At 39.3% G+C, this 23,160-nt stretch overlaps 1 protein-coding gene across 7 annotated transcripts in view; it reads right to left on the reverse strand.

The window, feature by feature from the left end:
• Positions 1–23,160, reverse strand: part of LOC140493583 (synaptotagmin-7-like) — a 698,518-nt gene that overhangs the window by 151,849 nt on the left and 523,509 nt on the right. For 4 of the 7 annotated variants that reach the window (XM_072592183.1, XM_072592182.1, XM_072592179.1 and 1 more), the window contains one exon: positions 16,162–16,284. The exons of the other annotated variants lie outside the window; for them this stretch is intronic. In XM_072592183.1, coding sequence (XP_072448284.1) covers positions 16,162–16,284 — 123 coding nt within the window. The remainder of the gene's footprint in view (positions 1–16,161; positions 16,285–23,160) is intronic. 7 annotated transcript variants of the gene reach the window in all.

The raw sequence follows: 23,160 nt of genomic DNA on the forward strand, positions 1-23,160 counted from the left end.
GTCATAGAAATATACAGCACGGAAACAGACTGTTCGGTCCAACTTGTCCATGCTGACCAGATATCCCAACCTAATCTAGTTCCCTTTGTCAGCACTTGACTCATATCCATCTAAACCCGATTCATATACCCATTCAAATGCCTTTTAAATGCTGTAATTGTACCAGCCTCCACAACTTTCTCTGGCAGCTCATTCCATACACACATAATCCTCTGTGTGAAAACAATTCCCCCTAGGTCCCTTTTAAGTCTTTCTCCCCTCACCCTAAAACTATGCCCTCTAGTTCTGGACTCCCCAACCCCAGGGAAAAGGCCTTGTCTACCTATTCCTATCTATGCCCCTCATGATTTTATAAACCTCTATAAGGTCACCCCTCAGCCTCCGACACTCCAGGGAAAACAGTCCCAGCCTATTCAGCCTCTCCCTATAGCTCAAATCCTCAAACCTTGGCAACATCCTTTGTAAATCTTTTCTGAACCCTTTCAAGTTTCACAACAACATCTTTCCGATAGAAGACGACCAGAATTATATGCAATATTCCAACAGTGGCCTAACCAATATCCTGTACAGAAGCAACACGACCTCCCAGCTCCTGTACTCAATACTCTGACCAATAAAGGAAAGCATACCAAATGTCTTCTTCACTATCCTATCTACCTGTGACTCCACTTTCAAGAAACTATAAACCTTTACTCCAAAGTCTCTTTGTTCAGCAACACTCCCTAGGACCTTACTATTAATTGCAGAAGTCCTGCTAAGATTTGCTTTTCAAAAATGTAGCACCTTGCATTTATCTAAATTATCTAACTGTATCTGCCACTTCTCAGCTCATTGGCCCATCTGATCAAGATCCCATTGTAATCCGAGGTAACCTTCTTTGCTATCCACTACACCTCTAACTTCGGTGTAATCTGCAAACTTACTAACTATACCTCCTATGTTCACAGCCAAATTATTTATATAAATGATGAAAAACAGTGGACCCAGCACCAATCCTTGAGGCACACCACTGGTCACAGGCCTCTAGTCTGAAAAGCAACCCTCCATCACCACCCTCCGTCTTTTACCTTTGAACCAGTTCTGTATCCAAATGGCTAGTTCTCCCTGTATTCCATGTGATCTAACCTTGTTAACCAGTCTCCCATGAGAAAGCTTGTCAAATGCCTTACTGAAGTCCATATAGATCACGTCAACTGCTCCGCCCTCATCAATCCTCTTTGTTACTGCTTCAAAAACCTCAATAAAATTCGTGAGACATGATTTCCCACACACAAAGTCATGCGGTCTATCCCTAATCAATCCTTGCCTTTCCAAATACATGTAAGTCCTGCTCCTCAGGATTCCCACCAACAATTTGCCCACCATCGATGTCAGGCTCACCAGTCTAAAGTTGCCTGGCTTTTCCTTATCATCTTTCTCAAATAGTGGCACTACATTAGCCAACCTCCAATCTTCTGGCACCTCACCTGTGACTATCAAGGATATACATATTTCAGCAAGGGGCCCCAGCAATCACTTCCCTAGGTTGCCACAGAGTTCTAGGGTACATCTGATCAGGTCCTGGGGATTTATCCAACTTTACCCATTTGAAGACATCCAGCAGGTCCTTCTCTATAATATGGACATTTTTCAAGATGTCATCATCTATTTTCCTACATTCTACATCTTTCATGTCCTTTTCCACAGTAAATACTGATGCAAAATACTTGTTTAGTACCTCCACCATTTTCTGCGGCTCCACACAAAGGCTGCCTTGCTGATCTTTGAGGGGCCCTATTCTCTCCCTCGTTACCCTTTTATCCTTAATGTATTTATAAAAACCCTTTGATTTCTCCTTAATTCTATTTGCTAAAGCTATCTCATGTCCCCTTTTTGCCCTCCTGATTTCCCTCTTAAGTATACTCATAGTGCCTTTATACTTTAAGGATTCACTCGATCTCTCCTAGCTATACCTGACATATGCTCCTTCTTTTTCTTAATCAAAATCTCAATTTCTTTAGTCATCCAGCATTCCGTACCCCTAACAGCCTTTCCCTTCACCCTAACAGGAATATACGGTCTCTGGACTCTCATTATTTCATTTCTGAAGTGTTCCCATTTCCCAGCTGTCCCTTTACCTGCGAACATCTGCCCCCAATCAGCTTTCGAAAGTTCTTGCCTAATACCATCAAAATTAGCCTTCCTTCAATTTAGAACCTAACTTTTAAATGTGGTCTATCCTTTTCCATCACTATTTTAAAACAAATAGAATTACGGTTGCTGGCCCCAAAGTGCTCCCCCACTGACACCTCAGTCACCTGCCCTGCCTTATTTCCCAAGAGTAGGTCAAGTCTTGCACCTTCTCTAGTAGGTACATCCACATACTGAATCAGAAAATTTTCTTTACACACTTAACAAATTCCTCTCTATCTAAACCCTTCACACTATGTTTGGAAAGTTACAATCCCCTACCATAACCACCCTATTATTCTTACAGATAACTGAAATCTTTCCCTTCTGGACTCTTGTTCAGAAGCTTACTCCAACAGTGTAAGAGCCCTTTTTTTTTGTAACTTGGCTCAATAATCACATCAACAAACCACCCAATAACAACTATTGCCCACTTGGAGCCATTTGAGAACAGCCAAAAACAGAAAATCAGAAAACCAAAGGGAGTGGGTTGGGTGGTAGATTAAAATGGTACTTGAGTGGGAGAGAATTCATCCCCATCCCCTGCAATGCCCACACATTCTGAAAAGCTTCACGGGAACTGGTGGATACTGTATGTTCCCACTCCAACGACACTACATAGAACTTTTTAAACACCCCACAACCAAATTATCCAATTGACTACTTAATCAAAGAACAAATTACAAGTACTGCCCAATAGGACAGTGCAGCAATAACAAAAATATTGCAGGAAGGTCAGGGAAACAGGGAAGGAAATTGAAATGGACTTGGTGTGGCTAATAGTGCACACCAGCCCCTAGGAGGCCCACCTGTTTTTAAAAGCTTGAAGAGTGCTGGTGGACTCCCTCTCCTAGGGCAACAGGGATTGGACATAGCTACAGAAGAGAGACAGACAGGTGGCAGAGCAACAATGACAAAAAATAATGGAAGGGATTGAGGTGTCTATTTTGGGCACCCTCTGTGGTGCCAACTATCTCTAAAGGCAGTGAGAGAACTGGTGGATAGTGCATGTTCCTTCTCCATTGTCATCCACAAATGAACATAGCCACGGAAGTGGGGCAGTTAGTTGATGATGGAATAGTGTAGGCTAGATGGTCTTCAGATTGTTTTCACAGGTTGGTGCAACATTGAGGGCCAAAGGGTCTATATGGAGCTGTAATATTTGATTTCCTATGTTCTAAAACGGAGTTGGAATCTGAGATAAATCACTCCAGTCTCTGAGGTGGCCACATAGAATCTGATATGTGACTTAGGTAGATCCATTCCCAATTGCACACTATACCAATTAAAGAATGAAGAAAGTTCAAGCATGCCCACTAACAAATAAAAAGGGAGGGCCTAAACAAAGATGGTGTTGTTGGGGGAGATAATATACTCTAGCCCCTGCAAGGCCTGCCTAGATCCCAGCTCTTTTTGGTAAGAGAAAAACACCTCTGAACACTTTGTTTTCAAACAAATCGCCTGTGTTTTTCAATTGATTAACTTACATGCAAAGTTCATTAAGGGAAATACAAATGACCAAAGGCATGAGAGGGGTAGGGAGAGAGGGGGTAGGGGCTAAATCAAAGTGGAATTGGAAAGTGAGATTAAGCACTTGACCCTCTGTGGTGGCCAACTATCTCTAAAGGCAGCAAGAAAACTGGTAGACAGCGCATGCTCCCTCTCCATGGTCACCCACACGTGAACGTAGCCTTGGAAGTGGGGCAGTCAATTGGCAGTGATGATCCCCTTCACGGCCCACTGACTAAACCTGTTAATGGCCAACTTAGCCAGGTTCAGGAGCCGACCCACAAGGAGGCCCTCTGACTTGCCAGATGCCTCTGCACTGGATGCCCAAGTATGGGGCTGAAGCATAAACAAAAGCACAACAAAGATTTTTAAAATATCTAACAACTGAGTGCAATCACCCACAACCAAAATGAACTCAGTTTAAGCATCACCATTCTCAATCTACTCTGGAACTATTCTGGATTTCTAACAATGACATACCTTAATCTACCATCTATGCTCCAAAATCATTTCTGTCATCTCTATCATACTATTAAACTAAAAGTACAAAGAAACATAGTACTTCTTAATTGATAATGGATGTCTGTAGCATCAGTCTTGAAGCACAAATTTACATAATACAAAATGAATACAGATAGATGCTACTGTGTCACATATTGCAAGACTGGGAACTGGTACTGTGATACAAACAAAGTAACAATATAAACGCAGAATGTGCTAATAGACCAAACAAAAAGATGGACTATGTTACGAACAAACCTGGCACAAAGGAGGCAGAAGTATTAAAAGACAATACAAGAACACAATAGAAGATGTAAATGGGTTCATACTCTATTCTGCTTTCTAGAAGTTGTAAATGCAAACATATGTGGCATTTTGTGAAAGTCCTTTTGAAGGAAAGAGACTGTCACCACAAACAGGATTAAACATCTGAAGTGCATTTAAATCCTATTGATCTTCATTAAGGTGAAGTATTACAGGGAAGCAATGTCCATCTATAATTAAGAATCCTTGATAATGTGGTCCACAAAGCTCATGCAATTCAAACCGATCTGTGCTTAACTTTAATTCTTGCTGTTTTGTTTTGAATTCTATCAGCTTTATGTTTGGAAAGGGCTGTTATACTTAGGACAATTTGCCAATGGATGAGTAACATTTTAGGATACATGTAGATTAACAGAAATATTGATTTATATATTACTAAAGATACATATATCCCTGTAAAAAGAGAAGAGTGGAACATGTAGACATATTGGAAAGAGATGGTTTGATTACCCGTTCCTCAGTTGTGGAAATTATCATGTTCAATATGTATTATAGTTTAAGGATATTTTTGGCAGTCATTTTTGCTCAAATCTGTTCATTTGGTTTGCAACTGCATAATAACTAAGATCTTGCATTTATGCAGTGCTTTTACCCACAAACCATTCCAAACATTTCACAATCATGTGCCTTTGAAGTGTAACCTTTGATGTCATATTGACATTATCCACTCTATGTTAACTAGAAGCTAAATTTCAGTGGGGAGTTCTGGAACTATGGCAAATGAGAGAAGAGACCCAATGCTTCCCTGGATGATTCTGTTATACTGAAATTTCTATTAACATCTAGATATGTCTGAATTGAAAAAAACAGAAAGCTGGGAAGCACAGATTAAAAGAATTAGTTGATTCTCCTGGTTGCTCCAGATACACTAACCTATATATTCAGACAACTGACATAACTGACCAATGAATAGTATCATCTGTTTTAAAAGCCTGTAGATTGAACTAGGGAGGCAAATGGAATTAAGAAGTCTTACTATTTTGAGATCCTTAGAAACAGAAACAAATATTTATTTTAAAATAATAAGGAATCAGAAGTGGGAGGGAGGGTATAGAATGACACTTTGTACTTATAGGCAACAAGACAGAGATTTCAACAGATCTTTAATTTTAAGTAGCAACGTTTGAACTGGAAATTTAGTCTATGGGAAAGGAATGACCATTCACCAGTGACAATGAAATTTTTGAAAGCTTTTGAACAGAGATATGCTTGAATCAAGATTCTGATCCAGTGCAGAATGCTCTCTAAAGCAGGGAAAGGTAAGTGCAACTCTTCAGAAAAAAAATCAGAAGAATCATCACTGAGACATGTACAGCTGGAAGTAGGAATTATTAAGTGGGAAGTATAAATTAAATTTCAAACCATGTATAGGAAGAAAACTAATTACAAGATGCTGGTCAAAGGTGATTTGTAATGTGCCATTGGTTTTTGTTAATTGAATTTGGGCATCTGATACATGGTGAAATTATCAGAAATTATATTAAAAAGGTCAATGCTGGCCATTGGTGAATCATTTTCCCTGCAGCTTCCAATAGTATTGTATAAGCCCCACACCATTGGTTCATCACCTGTCATGTGAATGTATTGATGGTCTATACTGAGTGCAGGGAGAAATTGAGTGGTCGATATAATTCTGAGATAAGAAGGGTCTCAGAACACAACAAGCATTCCCTTTGAGGAAATATGGTAGTGACTCATCCAGTGTGGCTCTTTCACCAAGTTGCTGCACATGCTGAAGCTGGATAAATGAGAGAGATATGGTCCTCGTAATTGATCTGCTGCATGTCTCACTGTATGGAGTATTCTCAGTTCTTATTAGCAGGGTATGGAACTGATCACCCTGTTCATATTCAAGAACCTCTTTCACACTTTCTGTTTCTAATGAAGGTCACTTCTACCAACAGCCCTGTGCCCTGCCACTGGTGGGATGTTGCTCATTATAACTGCATTCCTAAGAAGGTGAAGGTGCACACAGAAGGTCAAGAGCCAACAGCAAGGGCCAAAGGATGTTGCCAGGGTTGGAGGATTTAAGCTACAGGGAGAGGCTGAATAGGCTGGGGCTGTTTTTGCTGGAGCGTTGGAGGCTGAGGGGTGATCTTATAGAGGTTTATTAAATCATGAAGGGCATGGATAGGGTAAATAGACAAGGTATTTTCCCTAGGGTGGGGGAGTCCAGAACTGGAGGGCATAGGTTTAGGATGAGAGGAGAAAAGTTTAGAAGGGACCTAAGGGGCAACATTTTCATGCAAAGGGTGGTGCGTGTATGGAATGAGCTACTACAGCAAGTGGTGGAGGCTGGTACAATTGCAACATTTAAAAGGCATCAGGATGGGTACATGAATAGTAAAGGTTTAAAGGGATATTGGCCAAGTGTTGGCAAAAGCAATAGATTAGGTTAGGATACCTGGTTGGCATGGACGGTTGGACCAAAGGGTCTGTCTCCATGCTATATATCACCATGACTCTAAGTCCAGCAGCAGCAACAAACTGCCATTGAGGATGAGAAGTATCTAGGTCTGGATTAGCTTGTAGGTGCAGGCCCCTTCCTGATGCTGGGGTCTGCAGGAGTCCCAGAATGTTTCTTTCTCACTTCACTTTATAGCAAGAGAGACTTAATGCTGGCACAGATTCTGAATGTCTCAGAGCAACATAATGGAATAATGCTGGATGCTAAAGCGGGATTAGAGTTATGTAGGAATACGAGGCCAGCTTCTCCTGGTGTCACTCCGGGCAAAAGTGACATCTGCTTTGAACTTCTATACGGTTGGCATCTTCCAGGGAGTAATGGATAGCCTTCATGGGAATAGGATCTCTCACTTGTGCACCCTCATGAAGACAGTGACTGATACCATCTCAGCAAAGTCTCACCAGTTAATTTCATTCCCCATGATGAGGTCAATGCTGAACCCCCGTTAGCAGGATCCAGGGCCATAGCTGGTTTCCTCCACGTGCAAGGTGACACATAGCACTGAGAAGGCCATGTCACAAAAAGGTTCCATTTGATTAATGTTCAGTAAGCTGTAATCACCATTGCCACTTCCTGGAGGTGCTCCCCCTCCCCTCCCCCCACCCTCTTCCAATTCTGGCTGCTGCCATGTTTCCTAAATCCTGGAGCACTCACATTTACCTGGTTTGTTTGAAGGTCCAGGAACCTTACAATGCAGGATATTAGGGGGACAAGGACAATGTGCTGCATCCATGCTTCATTTTACATTGTAATATTGTATAATCCCTTAAGTGATGTGGAGTGCAGTTATAATGTTATCCATGTTTCGACAAGGGCCAGTGTGAGGAGAGTATAGAGATGCTGAAGGTTTGGTTCTGTTGCCTGGACCAGTCTGGAGAGGCTCCAGTATGGACGATGCCACATCTTCCTCACACACAATGCTCTGCACAACTGGAGAAGACAATGAGGCAATGTGCTGGATGTTGAGGCCTTGAGGGAATGGTAACAGTCTTCCAAAAAGGAAGATGAGGACATTGGGGTTGAAAAAGCTGCCTTGGCCCATGACAGAACTCAGCTGCGTTGGACACTACCAGCCAGACAGAATCACATTTTACAACTGCTTCCAATCGATGAGAGCTGGGTGCATCAAGGACTGTAAACTATTTATTGGTCATCATGTCAGAGTTTAATTTTACTTGTGTGAGCAAGCCTCAGCCTCTATTGGTTTTGCTTGAGTTCCCTTTTGCACTCAGTAAATAAAACCTCACATTTGAATTTGTCTGATTGCTTGCCTCTATGTGACATTCCTCTGTAGAAGAATGACAAGATGTGGGTCTACAGTAGGCATTCGGTGCAGGGTAGCACTGACCTAGACAGTGTTCAGATAGGATGTAGCGGAGTAGTCTACTAAGATTTAAGGATCATGTCCCTATGTGCTTCATTTTATATCAGAGAAAACAGTTTCTTTGAATATTCTTAGTAAGAAAAACAAAAAATATAAAGGAAAACTGATGCCCAACCTCCAGCTTGTAACATGCTGGGCAGAATTTTACGGTTCCGCATCTCATAACAATTAAGCGTGATGAGAAAGTGTGTTGCTGTACAACATTAGCCAACACCTCAGTATCTCCTTTCTTTAGGATTTTCATTCAGTCACTTATATATAAGAGGCAGCAGCCAGTGCTATCAACAAACACTAGTGCAAACAGATGATGAACTGCTACATCTGTTGAAACAAAGAAAACGCAGCATGCAAGTACAGACATTACTAGAATTAATCAGATTCAATCCTAACTTTGAATGTCATTTTCAGGACGTAATTTAATACATTTACTTGTAAGTTTTAGCAGTCTGTTTTATGGCATGTAACATGAAATAAATTAAGGCTATTGCTTTATGGCAATTTCAATAGAAACAAATTGTCATATGTATTATTATGGAATCAATCAAATTATTTTCAAATACAGATCACACAATTTTCATGAAAACTGTAAATCAAAGGCTTTGACGTATGCTTACCCTTTTTAAATTTTTAAAAATATAACTGAAGAGGGATAAAGAGAATGCAAGGAGGCTTTTAAAGTGATTTAGACAAGTTGATTGAGTGGGTAAACACATGGCAAATGCAGTATAATGTGGCTAAATGCAAAGTTATGCCAGGTGGCATGAAAAACAGAAAGAAAGAGTGTTATTTAAATGGTGATATACTGGGAAGTGTAAAGCAGTCAAAGTGATCTAGATGTCCTTGTACACCAGTCAATGAAAAGGCAGGTGCAGCACAGAGTTAGAAAGACAAGTGCAAAATTGCCTTCATTGCAAAAGAATGGCAGTTCAGAGGTAGGAATGACTTATGCAGTTATACAGTGCCTTGGAACCTGGTGTATAATTTTAGTTTCCCTGCCTTAGAAAGCACATACGTGCCATACAGAATGCACTGATGGTTCACTATGGTGCTACTGGGATGGCAAGACTGTTTTATGAGGAGAGATTGGATGACAGGGCACTATTCAGCAGAGTTTAGAAAGATGAGAGTAAATCTAAATGAAACATTTAACATTTCAAGAGGGCTAGCCAGACTATATACAGGGGGATGTTTTCTCTGGTTAGAGGAGTCTAGACCCAGGGGTCACAGTCTCACAATTTGGGGTAGGCCATTTTGGACTGAAATGAGGCAACATCGCTTCATGCAAAGCATTGTGAATTGTCTACCACTGAAGGCTATGGAGGCCAAGTCACTGAATATATTCAAAGAAGATGTTGATAAATTTTTAGATTTTAAAAGCATCAAGGGATATGGGGAGAAAGTAGGAATGTATCATTGAGATAAAGGATCAGCCACAATAATAACTGAATGGTGGAATAGGCTCAATGGGCTGAATGGGCTCCCCTTCTCTGAGATTCTATGATTCTATAGCAATACAGTAGATTTTCCAGATTACAAGTAATGAAAGATTCATAGAATTGAGACAAAAGATTATTTGACTAGGCAGCTTTGAGGAATCTAGGAGAAGGAGTGGGGTGGAAGAATCAATGTTGTATATGGGCTTGGGAGTATTAAGCAAAACATTGATGGGTCTGGGAATAATTAGTGAGGATTTTGGGTATGGGAGTCGTGTCTCGAGAAAATGGAAGCACTGAATGTACTTTATAGAGGATCCATGGGGAGATTTTGGGCCTGTAAGCGTTTAAAGTGATATCTCCGAGGTTTGGGAGCTCGAGAAGGTACAGAGTGGGATTGTGCAAGTGGATTGTAAAGCATGAGGGAATGGGGGACTAAGGTGTGGGTCCATGGAGATACATGCAACATCCTTCATAGAAAAAAAAATCATGGGATATGAATGTGGGAGCTAAATGCACTATTGGGAATTAAAGAGAACAGTGTCTGGGACAACTCAGGCCATTGATTATGAGATGTGGAAGGATTTATGGATTATGATGAAAACCCTTTGAGAGGTTGAGTGGAATGCTAGCTTCATGAATCCAATCATATTTTGGGAAGGAAGTTGAGCGAAACAGAAGGAAATGCAGGCTATCGGACTTCATCAATTGCCTTGCCTTTTCCAAAGGTTTTACAAAAATGCTATCCCATCATTACATTGAGAAACCTATTTCAAGTACTTAAACCACTTTGTGCATTTATGTGTAACTGCTGATTGTATGCCAGCAGTGCAATTCAAAATCATTGTACATTTGAAATTATAAAAAAGGGCTCCCCAGCTCAGTGTTCAGAATGTCCTTTGTGAATGCCTAAGTTAAGAAGGAGTATACTTATTTTTATAAAAGTTTAACTCAATTTTAGACAGCAAACAGGAAGGGCATGGGAACTTAAGGCAAAGCGACATGATAAATATCAGGTAGCAGGAAGGAACATTCATAATGCTTGTCTGCTTGGGAGCCTAGAGATGGGACACACAGACAAACATAAGCATGCATCATGACTTTTATAACTAATACAGATTACATACTAGAGAACTACCCATTTGATCGTTCATTCAGTTTCGCTCACATACACATATACATATGCATACACACGCACACAGATTAATGGCTTGAAGCATAACAGATTGCAGGAAGTCTGTGTTGTACTTAAGTGTCTAATAGAAACACTGAGATCTTCCATTCAGATGTTACTCATTGTAACAGCCAAGATTGGAATTGGGCATTGGGATCACGCAAAGTCCTGATGCAGCTGACTCCACAAGTATTGTGAGGAAGTTGAAACTTCTGACAGGTAATTACCCTTCATCTTCAACCCCTTGTAAAGGTCCCCAGATCTGAGTTAGAATTGGAAACTTAAGCTGGTTCGATTGGATTTGCCTGAACAGTAAGCCAGAAAGAAATGTTTAGAAGAATTAAACCCACTCCAAATCTGAGACAGCTGCAGAACTAAGAACCCCTACCTGCACTTCCTACCTCTCCACCCGCATAATGATAACCTAGATTCGGTGACACCACATTCCAACCCTTGACCTTGCCTGCACCAGACCCCTCCCCTGGAATCAACAAACCCTCAACCAAAATCTCCTGTACCATCCAGACCTGACACCCATGTGCTTGACATCCACTGACATATCCTCTCCACATATCCGATACCAACCCTCCTCATATCTGCCCTCTGATGATCCAATGTGACCTAATAGACCCTAATTCCTCCCAGGAAAGATGTGTTGATCTTCCTCTCAACCTTCATACACTTATCTGTGGCACCTACATTATACTGCTCAAAGTGCAGGACCAGGTAAGTGGGACTGGGTCAGTGAGCCACATTCCTTCCAATTTACATATAGAAAGGCTCTATTAAACGTCATTTTACCATGTTGTTTGTAGTTTGCTTAATTTCATGTCAATTACAGCATTCATAGAATAATAGAAGATTGAAGCTGAATAATCCATTCAGTTCATCAAGCCTGCACACCATTCAATATGATCATGGCTGATCCTCTATTTTAATGACAACCTCCTTCTCTTTCCTCATACCCCTTGACTACTTTAAGCCTTTAAAAATCCACTTATTTCTTTCTTAAATATATTCAGTGACTTGGCCTCCACAGCCTTACGGGGTGCCAAATTTCCCAGGTTTACCAACCTCTGAGCTGAGGGTTAATGTATCCTGAGACTATGGTCCTCCCTGGCCAAGAATAACAATTCTTTGTATCCAGACTATCCAGCCCTGCCAAAATCTGGAGTGATTCAGTGACATCATAGCATCATAGAGTACAGAAGAGGCCCTTGAGCCAATTGAGGCTATACCACCGACTATATATATGGGAGGCAATGGCCTAGTGGTACTATTGCTGGACTGTTAATCCAGACACCCAGCTAATATTCTGGGGATCTGGGGTCAAATCCTGCCATTTTTATTGAATTCAATAAAAAATCTGGAATGAAGAGTCTAAAGATGACCATGAATCCATTGCCGATTGTCAGCAAAACCCAATTGGCTCACTAATGTCCTATCGGGAAGGAGACTGCCATTCTTAACTGGTCTGGCCTACACGTGACTCCAGACTCTCAGCAATGTGGTTGACTCTTAACTGCTCTCTTGGCAAGTAGGGAAGGGCAATTAAAGCCGAACTAGCTAGTGATGTCCTTATCTGTGAATGAATTTTTAAAAACCCAGTAAATCTACACTAGCCCCACCAGTCCATAAGCTTTGAATATTATGACATTTCAAGTACTTATCAAGTACGTTTTAAAGGTTGTGAAGTTACCTAACTCAACTCTAGAGGTAGGTATTCCAGACCCTTGTCACCCACTGGGTGAAAAAAAAATCAAGTCCCCTCTAAAGCAGTGCCTTTCACATTAAAATTGTTATGTTGTCATTAACCCTTCAACTAAGGGGAACAGTTGCTTTCTATTCACCCTGCCATTGCCCCTCATAATTATGCAGCTCTGTCAGGAACCTCATTCCGCGCCCCCACCCACCCACCTCAACCTTCTCTGCACCAAAGAAAACAATCCAAGCTTATTCAGTCTCTCTTCAATCCCAGGCAAAAGCCTAGTGAATCTCCACTTCAGTCCAAACACATCCTTCCTATAGTGCGGCGATCAGAACTGCACATAGTAGTCTAGATTTGGTCTAACCTAAGTCTTGTAAACTTTCCTGCTCTCATAATCTTTGCCTCATCTGATAAAGGCAAGTGTCCTTCTTAACTACCCCATTAAACCACCCTGCTGCCTTCAGGGATCTGTGGACAAGTACCCCAAAGTCCTGGCTGGCCATCTATAAGATCACAAGGAGAAAACAAGCAAGAATTGAGAAAGCCAAAGTGTTGAACTGATGGCCGTGACAGTTTTCAGACGTGGAGTCATTTGGAACATGCAAAACATCAAGCAACCTCAAAACATGCAGGCAATACACTTTTCACAGCATTCATTTGGGTAGATATTGCAACATCTGATACAGATGGGGCTATGAACATAAGAGTGATGCAGACAGAAATCAGAAATAAGTAATTATAAAAAGGGACACGATAAACTGAACAATGCACTGCAAAGAGCTTGACAAAGTGAGCAATGTCTACTGTTCAGCATTGGCTTTCTCTTTTATTCCATGAAAGCCACCAACAATTTAGGATGACAATCTAGATAGCAACACAGTTAAAGAGTAAAAGTGAATGTATACAATTCCTAATTACATTTGAAGAACAAATGTTTTGGATAATATCTGCTTAAAAATAAATGGCTAACGTGTTTAGCTTAATCATCAAGCTAAACACTTTTTGGAGTGAACTAACTCAATTGTTACTGAGTCTAGCATTAAGAGAATTGCTGTTCTTATGGAGTTTTGACTGAGAAGTTACTAAGAGTGAACTGTGAGAATGCCAGATTAATGTGTGGGGGTAATGCTTTTTAAGACCATAAGAAATAGGGATAGGAGTAGGCCATTCATACACCTCGAGCTGTCATCCAATAGAGTCATTGCTGAATAATATTGGGTCTTGACTCAGTGCAACTAATGGGTTCGACAGCACTAAGGAGCTGAATTTTATATAATCCTTCATGGGACAAAGTAAAGAAATGGTCTGAGTTAATGAAGATATCAAACATTCAATATGTGGTGTTAACTAAGCCAAGAATCAATTATAGGAAGGCAAGGATTGACCAGAATTATTGGATGGAGAAAAGGGGAGATACTGAGAATTGTTGAGACAAAAGCATGCCTCACAAACTTGATTGAGTTTTTTGAAGAAGTAACAAAGAGGGCAGAGCAGTAGATATGATCTATATGGACTTCAGTAAGGCGTTCGACAAGGTTCCCCATGGGAGACTGATTAGCAAGGTTAGATCTTATGGAATACAGGGAAAACTTGCCATTTGGATACAGAACAGGTTCAAAGGTAGAAGACAGAGGGTGGTGGTGGAAGGTTGTTTTTCAGACTGGAAGCCTGTGACCAGTGCTGTGTCACAAGGATTGGTGCTGGGTCCTCTACTTTTCATCATTATACAAATGATTTGGATATGAGCATAAGATGTGTAGTAAGTAAGTCTGCAGATGACTCCAAAATTGGAGGTGTAGCGGACAGCGAAGAGGGTTACCTCAGATTACAACAGGATCTTGATCAGATGGGCCAATGGCCTGAGAATTGGCAGACGCAGTTTAATTTAGATAAATGCGAGGTGCTGCATTTTGGGAAAGCAAATCTTAGCAGGATTTATACACTTAATGGTAAGGTCCTAGGGAGTGTTGCTGAACAAAGAGACCTTGGAATGCAGGTTCATAGCTCCTTGAAAGTAGAATTGCAGATAGATAGGATAGTGAAGAAGGCATTTAGTATGCTTTCTTTTATTGGCCAGAGTATTGAGTATAGGAGTTGGGAGGTCACGTTGCGGCTGTACAGGACATTAGTTAGGCCACTTTTGGAATATTGCGTGCAATTCTGGTCTCCTGCCTCTTGGAAAGATGTTGTGAAACTTGAAAGGGTTCAGAAAAGATTTACAGGGATGTTGCCAGAGTTTGGAGGATTTGAGCTATAGGGAGTGGCGGAATAGGCTGGGGCTGTGTTCCTTGTAGTATTGGAGGCTGAGGGGTGTCCTTATAAAGATTTATAAAATTAGGATGAGCATGGTTAGAATAAATAGACAAGGTATTTTCTTTGGGGTGGGAGAGTCCAGAACTAGAGGGCATGGGTTTAGGGTGAAAGGGAAAAGATATAAAAGACACCTAAGGGGCACAGAGGGTGTTATGTGTATAGAATGATCTGGTGGAAGTGAGTACAATTGCAACATTTAAAAAGCACCTGGATGGGTATATGAATAGGAAAGATTTTGAGGGATATGGGCTGGGTGCTGGCAAGTGGGACTAGTTTGGTTTGGGATAGCTGGTCGGCATGGATGAGTTGAACCAAAGGATCTGTTTCCATGCTGTACATCTCTATGACATTATAACTCTTATTGAAGATGACTGGATTGAACAGACGTTAGGAGCTAAAGGGTGTAATAACAAGATCTATTTAGGAGGGTTGTCATGATCCAGTGATAGTGTCCCAACACCTGAGCCAGAAGGGCTGAATTCAAAACCTTCTGCTCCAGAGGTATGTCATTACAAGTCTGAACAGATTAACGGAAAATATCCACGAAAATCTGTTCACAGGATTCTAGCACTAAAGTATGGGAGAGAAAGGGATCAACAGAAAAAAATACAGGAAAACAAAAACTACAGGAGGAATTTGCAACTTTAGTAAAGTAAAAACGAACTTCAAGCAGCTCCTGTGACATTCAATGTATGCGCATTTTACACTTCACAGAGTTGGTGAAAGGGAATTTAAGCACATAAGATTACTAAATTAGAACTTTGGACACATTGTTTGTCCGACAATCCTGGCACATGTTCTCTTTTTACATAATAAATGGAAGGGGATGTACCTTTCATGGCTTAATTTTAAACTCAATCACTGTTATCATCTTCCACCTCATGACTTTTCAGTCCCAACTAATACTAGTTTACTATAACTATGAGCAAAAATAACTCTACTAGTTTTGTATATTGCATTCTTCACAAAGGAAAATGCATCACAGAGGATATACACACAGAACGGATGCTACGTACTAAAGACACTAGAATAATACATATGTATTGCTTACACAAGAGCTTAGTCTTTCACTCAGTATTTAACTATTTCCAAAAAAAATCTCTTATTTCCTGTTGTTCATCATCTCCTCCTTATTTACACAGTGTGTTTGCTTTTCTATTCTTTTTGTCAGATTCATACCTTTTGTCTGACTGCATGCCTTGGTTTTGTTGGCTGTTGCTGGTCTGTAGATCAGGAATATTTGCAAAGTCATCTTGTTCTGTCAAACCCATAACCAGGGAAAGGACCACCATCCGGCCTTCACTGAAGAAACCCATTCAGAGGAAAAGGGCAGGGAGAGAGAGGTAGGTAAGACAGAAAGATTCCAATATACAACAGTAGAGGTAAAACTCTGGTCTGGACTCAACTGCACCAAATGGGACTAGTTTAGAATTAAGGTTACAATGTAGATGGAAATTACAAGGAGTAAAATTTGGAAGTAAGTGTGCATGCCATGGAAGGTGTAAGTTAAAGGACACATCCATTTTAGGTCCCTGGATAAGGAACATTCATGATCATAATTGTGCATGTTCAGACACATGACTTAACAAACAAAATTAGCAATGAATTTTAAAACTTATTCATCGTTATTTCAAATGGATTTGATTTGAAACGAGAATTAATTTGCAAATGAAGAATTGTTCAGATTCTATTCCAGAATATTCTGGTCTCAGCTGGGATGGTGGTAAGGACACTACAATATGCCTCAGTACCTTGACCTAAGGAGGTTCCGCTTCCAAATGTTATCCAACTACTCCTGCTGGAAAGTATGAATGTGTCAATTTCAGGCGAGGACAAGATTGGACTCAGCTGTGATGCTCCATGCAGTTGAGTAGTCTGTGTCAAGTATCTTTTCTTTAAGTTGCAAAAAATAAATTGTACGTTAGACAGATTTTAACTGAAGATAAACGGATAATACTTAAACATGTAAAATGAACAAAATAGGTGTAGAACAGAATTGTCTCCGATTCCAGCTCCCACAAATCTTGTTCTCTGACTTCTGTTTGAAGTAATTTGGTTACATAAAGTACAGCGCACCTATTATGATGGAACTTTCTTCAGTTGGAGACCTTAAGCTCTTTCAAGTTAATCTTTCTTTCCGTGAAGATGCTGACTCGACAACCAGTCCTGCAGGTGCTTGCCACCTCTATCATCCAAGTAGGTATTAGCTATCCAAGATGGCAATTGCTGAAAGTGTGGGATGCACCACAGTCATGTCTAATCCTGTCCTTGCATATACACATTCCAGCGTGATGGGATTCTTAAACGTGAACCAGAGTAGCCAAGAGTGCTGAGGCAAATCGGAGATGAATAGCTGAGATCAGCCTAGAATTTAAATGTGGGGCAGTCCTGGTCTGGATGACTCAGATCCAAATTTGTTGTGTTCCTTATAATTGAGACATCAGGATAGCTTATTTTCAATTAATTTCTTTTGAACCTCCTGGGAATTTCTTTTTGTTTTGGAAAAAATACCAGATGGAAAGCAGGTAACGATTATCACAGAAAAAAATATTCTGGGTGACATCAGGGACCAAATGCAATGTTATAAAAGATTTAATAAATACTTTGCACATTCATTTATAGTTCACCGGTTATGAAGATCTATTAGTGCACTTGAGAAGACAAGAGAAAATTGCTACAGATCACACCAGACCATCTCCAGGTGCAGCTGAAAGAGACACAGAACTAATTCTTACAAAACTCTGAAAATACAAGTTTTTGAAAAATCGTATGAGTCAGAATTACAGTAAATTTTCCATTGAAAAGGAGTTGTTGGTGCAGGCATGGTGGACTGAATGGCTTCCTTCTGTGCCATTAATACTTCTGTGATTCTGAGTTCAAGCCATTAGAATAAACTTCAAATCTGAGATTTTGTCAAGGAAATTGGTTTAAAACGAAAAGTGAAGGACATTGGTTAAATTTGTTAAATTCAAGTTGGCTCAGGATCACAATGGAGACTTCCAAAATTAGACAGTATCAATTCATCAGGACAAAGCACCAGTGGCATCTAACTTAGTGCCTTCAATGTCTACTAAATTAACTGATATTTTAGCTTTCATGCATTCTTATTTTCAGATAGCTCAGTGAAGCCAGCAAATCACATTCCAAGAGACTAATATATTGCACTGTGCTTAGTTAACATGCCATATCTGCTCCGGAACCAATTTTGAAATCACTTCCTTTCTGCTGTAATGTAAACGGGTGGTCCTCTGATGTAAGAAATCCTACTTTACAGTCTAAAATTATAACGCTGAAGGTATCATGTTGCTTAACCTACAACAGTAGTGTAGTCCATATATTGTCTTTACCCAATACACTGTAGGTATTTACATGAAACTCACACTGGCAAAGGAAAAGGTTTGGGATAGTATTGAAAAATGTATTTAAGAACAACTTTCCATCAAATGTCTCAAAGCAATTTACTTCCAATTAATTTTTAATTAATTTAATTGTAATTAATTATAACCAATTTTGAAGTGTGGTCACTTTCGTGATGTAGGAAATTTGAAAACCAGTTTATATTTAGAAACCTCCCCACAAACAACAATGTGACCATGACCAGATAATTTCCTTTGATGTTGATTTAGGGATATCTACTGGCCAGGACACCAGGAGTTAGCTTTCCTGATCCTCTTCAGATTTGAGATTATTAAATAGTAATTGAGTTATTGCCCTGTAAAGGAGAATTTGTTACAAATATTGATTTCCTAAACATATCATAGAACATCAACAAATTAGAAATAGATCAAACACAAATAGCTTCAATAAAGCTGAGTAGTGTGTTCAGGCACCATCGACATAGTGGAACCTTGACTTAGTTGACAGTCTTATTGTCAATTTATTCTTCCTCTTCAGCAAAGCATTACATTTACATTAAGAATTGGAATGAGGAAATGATTATAGATCTATGTTAATATTGTGTCATTATACCCAAATGAGTAGTTCTTAATTAAGTTAGCAAGCATATTGTAATTCATTCATTCCTTGTTCCACGGTGGAACATTTACCTCAAATGAGAACCAAAATTGTTTCTCCCAGATGGTAGATTAGTGTGCCTATGTTGACATGAACTTAGAGGTCATTCTCTAACCAGTAGCCTACTGGGATGTGATCAGTAACTGGTCAGTTCTCACATGACACAAACTGCAGCAAAACAATGAGCAATTTAAATAATTTCAGTTTCTGACTCACTGTTATTTTCTATTTTTGAATGGGTCAGTGAAAATGCTGTACTAAACAGCACTTAAAAACAGATCAAATGAAATAGTAACCAGCAAATTTTTCTTGACATCACTTAGTTAGGATTTGTTTTGAGCATGTGTCTGTATCCTTTAAACATATTTTCTTTCTTCTCTCAAGGCTCCTTGTGCTACACACCACCAGACGTTGGTTTGAAAGAAAGTCTCAAGACTCAATCTCTGCAAGTTAGTCTCAATCTGTTTTAACAAATGATTCCGTTTCTTAGACTATTTTTCAGGCATTATCTTGGCTCTTCTACTGGGGTTATGGAGGGCAATTGGGAAAACCCAAGAGGAAATTAGGTATGCACTATCACTATGTACTGTCTCTGACTTTTGAGAGAAGCTGCTAAAAGTTGGGATATTAGAATACTGTACAGAATTTGAAATGAAGTAAATTGATCTTGTTAATTTTTAATCTAAACAAAGTTCTTCCTCATCCACAATTAATGATAATAGGCTATACAATAATAACCTATTGAGATGAGGATAACTCTGATGTAAAGTTGAATACTGTGAGCATACATTTCAGAATTAGTTGTATTTTTCTGAACTGAGTTCAAGTGAATTTTTCTGATCAGTATATTTCAGACTCAATGAGAAAAGGAACATTGCTGGATCTGGCTCTGGGAAATAAATGAATCAAATAGATAAGTGTCAGTAGGAGAGATTTTGGGAACAGTAATCACAGGAACATATGACTTAGATTATCTGTGGAAAAAGAGAAGGAGTAATCTGGAGTAAAAATACTTAGGGGTCTAAGTTCAATGGGTTGAGAACAGCCTTGTCCCACATATTTGGAATCAAAGATTGTGAGGCAAACAATATAACTTAATGGGCAGAAAATAGCTTGGCTACATTCCCAAAGGAGGGAAAAGGCAAGACACTCAAAGCCAGATCGCTGAGATGATAAAAAGTCAGTGAAGCACATAGAAGACAGATGTCAGATTGATAGTACAAATGAGGAATGAGATAGAATGTTCAAAGTAATACAAGAAATGGGAGAAACAAGGAGGGGGTCTGACTGGCAGCTAATATTGGAAGGAAATTCAAAGCATCCTACTGGCAAAAAGGTTGTAAACAAGGGGAATGTGGCCAATTAAAGACTGAAAGGACAACCTATGTATGGAAATAGAGGGCATGACTGAGTTTCCTAACTTAATTCTTTACCTCTGTTTTACTAATTCAATTAAGAACTGAGATAATTCATGGGCCACAGATTGTTAAAGGGGAGGCATCAGAAAGGCTGGTTGTATTTCAAGTTGACAATATTTAGTAGGACCTGATCAGGTACATTTTACGATACTGAGACAAGTAAGGTCAGTTATCATGGATGTACTGACAACAGTCTTCCAAGCCTTGGAATGATGCCCTGGTTTGAAAATTGCAAGGCAACTCAATTTAACATCTGTGGTGAGAAAACGTTTAGAAACAACCAGCTGGGTCAAGATTTGACACCACTTGGACAAGGCAGGATTAATTAAGAAAAGCCTACACAGATGTGTTAAAACCAACTCATCTTTAACCAACTTGTTTTTTTTAAAAGATGAAACAACGAGGTCTGTGGGTATAATACAATTGATGTGGCATAGATAGACTTCCAAAGGCATTTGACTAAGAGTCTCATAACAGCAAACATTCAGTCTTTAATGTAAAAGGGCCACTGGTGTCAGGGATATGAAACTGGCTGAGTGGCAGGAAATGGAGAATAAAGGTAACCAGTAGATTTGGTCAGGAAGATGCTATACACCAGTAGCCAGTACTGGGGCAACTGTATATTACTGAACTAGACAATGGGTGTATTAGAAACAATTTCAAAATGTGCAGAAGAGAACTTTTAGAAGTATTGTGATCAGTGAAGAAGATAGTGATAGACTTCACAAAGCCATAACAAGGCTGATGGAATAGGTAGACACATACCTAATGCATTTTAATGCTCAGAAATGTGATGACACATTTTCATAAGACTAATGTGAGACATTATAACGAATGATACAAAGTGGGCATAGGAACAGAGACACCTGTAGGCATATATGCCAAAATGCAACTGAAAGTGGCAGGCCATATTTAGGTTCCTTGGCTTTATAAATAGGGTGATAGGTTGCAAAGAAAAGCTATAATGAACCTTATTGCTTAACCTTGCAATGCAGTATTGTATTCAAATCTGGACTTCATGGTTCAGGAAGGCTTTAAAGAGAGAGCCATGATATTCAAGCTAAGAAACAAACTCAGTTCTAGATGAAATTTTAGCCAGATAAGACGGAGACAAGCAACAAGAAAATTATGCTGGAAGATAGGAAATATCCAGAACCAAGGGGACAAGGAAGAAAAATATGGCTAGGTAACAAAGAACTTGATAGGATAACAGATTTAGCAGCAGCAAGCATATGACAAGACAAATAGTTAAAAAGATGTGCACATAACCATTTAAATTCAGACATGGTGACAGTTGAGAAAGTAAAAGGCATAAAGAAAATTTGATAGTAATTTGACATCCCCAAATTGCTAAATAATCAACCAACTGATTTTAAATTCTCACCATTGTTGAGATATCTAATTGCCATGTTGAGCACTTCAAAGTACCAGTAAGCAAAATGAATGGCTGATTAATTAATGCTCAATTCTAATGTTGCGAGAAAAAACATTGAGCAAACTACTCTGTGCTCCTTCAAGAAATAAAATAATTTATATCCATTTGAAAAGGCAGACGTGTCATTTCTCTGGTAACTGAATACAACTGCAGCAAATCCTGATGAGCCATAGGTAGAACTGGATAAAAATTAAGTTGGCTGTTCTTATTTTAAAATCTTGGAAGGTGGCAATATTATTATTAGATTGTGTGTTACAGAGGTAAAGGTTCCTTTGCACATTAATATTACAAATATAAACAGATTTTGGACATATGGCCCCTCAGGTATTCTCTGCCATTCTGTAAGCTCAAAGTTGACCATCAACATCAGCTGCACTTTCCTGTCTGTACCTGACATCTCTCTAATTTCCTCAGTGTTCAAAAATCTATTGAGCTTGGTCTTGAATATAGTCAATAACTAACCATCTCCAAAAGACCTAGCGCATCAACTGAATTTCTTTTCATCACAGTCTTAAATGGCCAGCCCCTTGTCTCCTGAAACTTCAGCGAAACCCAGAGGTTATTCTATCCTTCCCTAACTAAGGGGGACAACTTAGTGTGCAATATTCCAAGCATGAGCTCATCAATTGCAGCAACATTTTCTACATTTTATATTGCTTTACAAGACATTCACTTCAACTTTACATTATGAAATCCCTATTCAAAAAAATCACAAGCTTGCCATAGGAGGGAGAGAGAAAACAGGAACTATAAGTTATTTATCTTGAACTCAATATTGGGGATAACAAAAGTACACTTTTATTCAGAATATGTCAACAACACACTTTTCCAAATCACGTAATGATTTTCTGAAAGGAAATAGTGTTTGAGAAAACTATTGGATTTTTTGTGGGTGTAATGTGCAAGGTAAATAATGGGGATGAGTGGATGTTGTATATTAGGATTTTCAAAAGACAATTAATGCTTCAAAAGGGGCTAACAACTGACTGCCCTCTTCTCTTATTCTCTCCAATTTTTTCTTTCTAACTAAAATATGTTCAGGCTACTGTCCTTAAAAACATTTTCACCATAATCACTATTTGCTGTATTCTGAACGTCCAACACATTGCATCATTCTAACTTATGGATGTTTTATTAAAATACTTATTTTATTTTACTTCCTTCTGGTGTTTTCTTCAGCAAACACAGTGAATATGGTGAAAATGTTTTTAAAGGTAATTGCCAGAACATAGTTTAGTAAAATTAAAGAAAATTGAGAAGAATTAATGACAGGGCAATTTATGGATAGACTTTTTTTTCATTTACTGAAAA

This window comes from Chiloscyllium punctatum, chromosome 22 (genome assembly GCF_047496795.1).
Source record: "Chiloscyllium punctatum isolate Juve2018m chromosome 22, sChiPun1.3, whole genome shotgun sequence".
NCBI classification, from domain to species: Eukaryota; Metazoa; Chordata; class Chondrichthyes; order Orectolobiformes; family Hemiscylliidae; genus Chiloscyllium; species Chiloscyllium punctatum.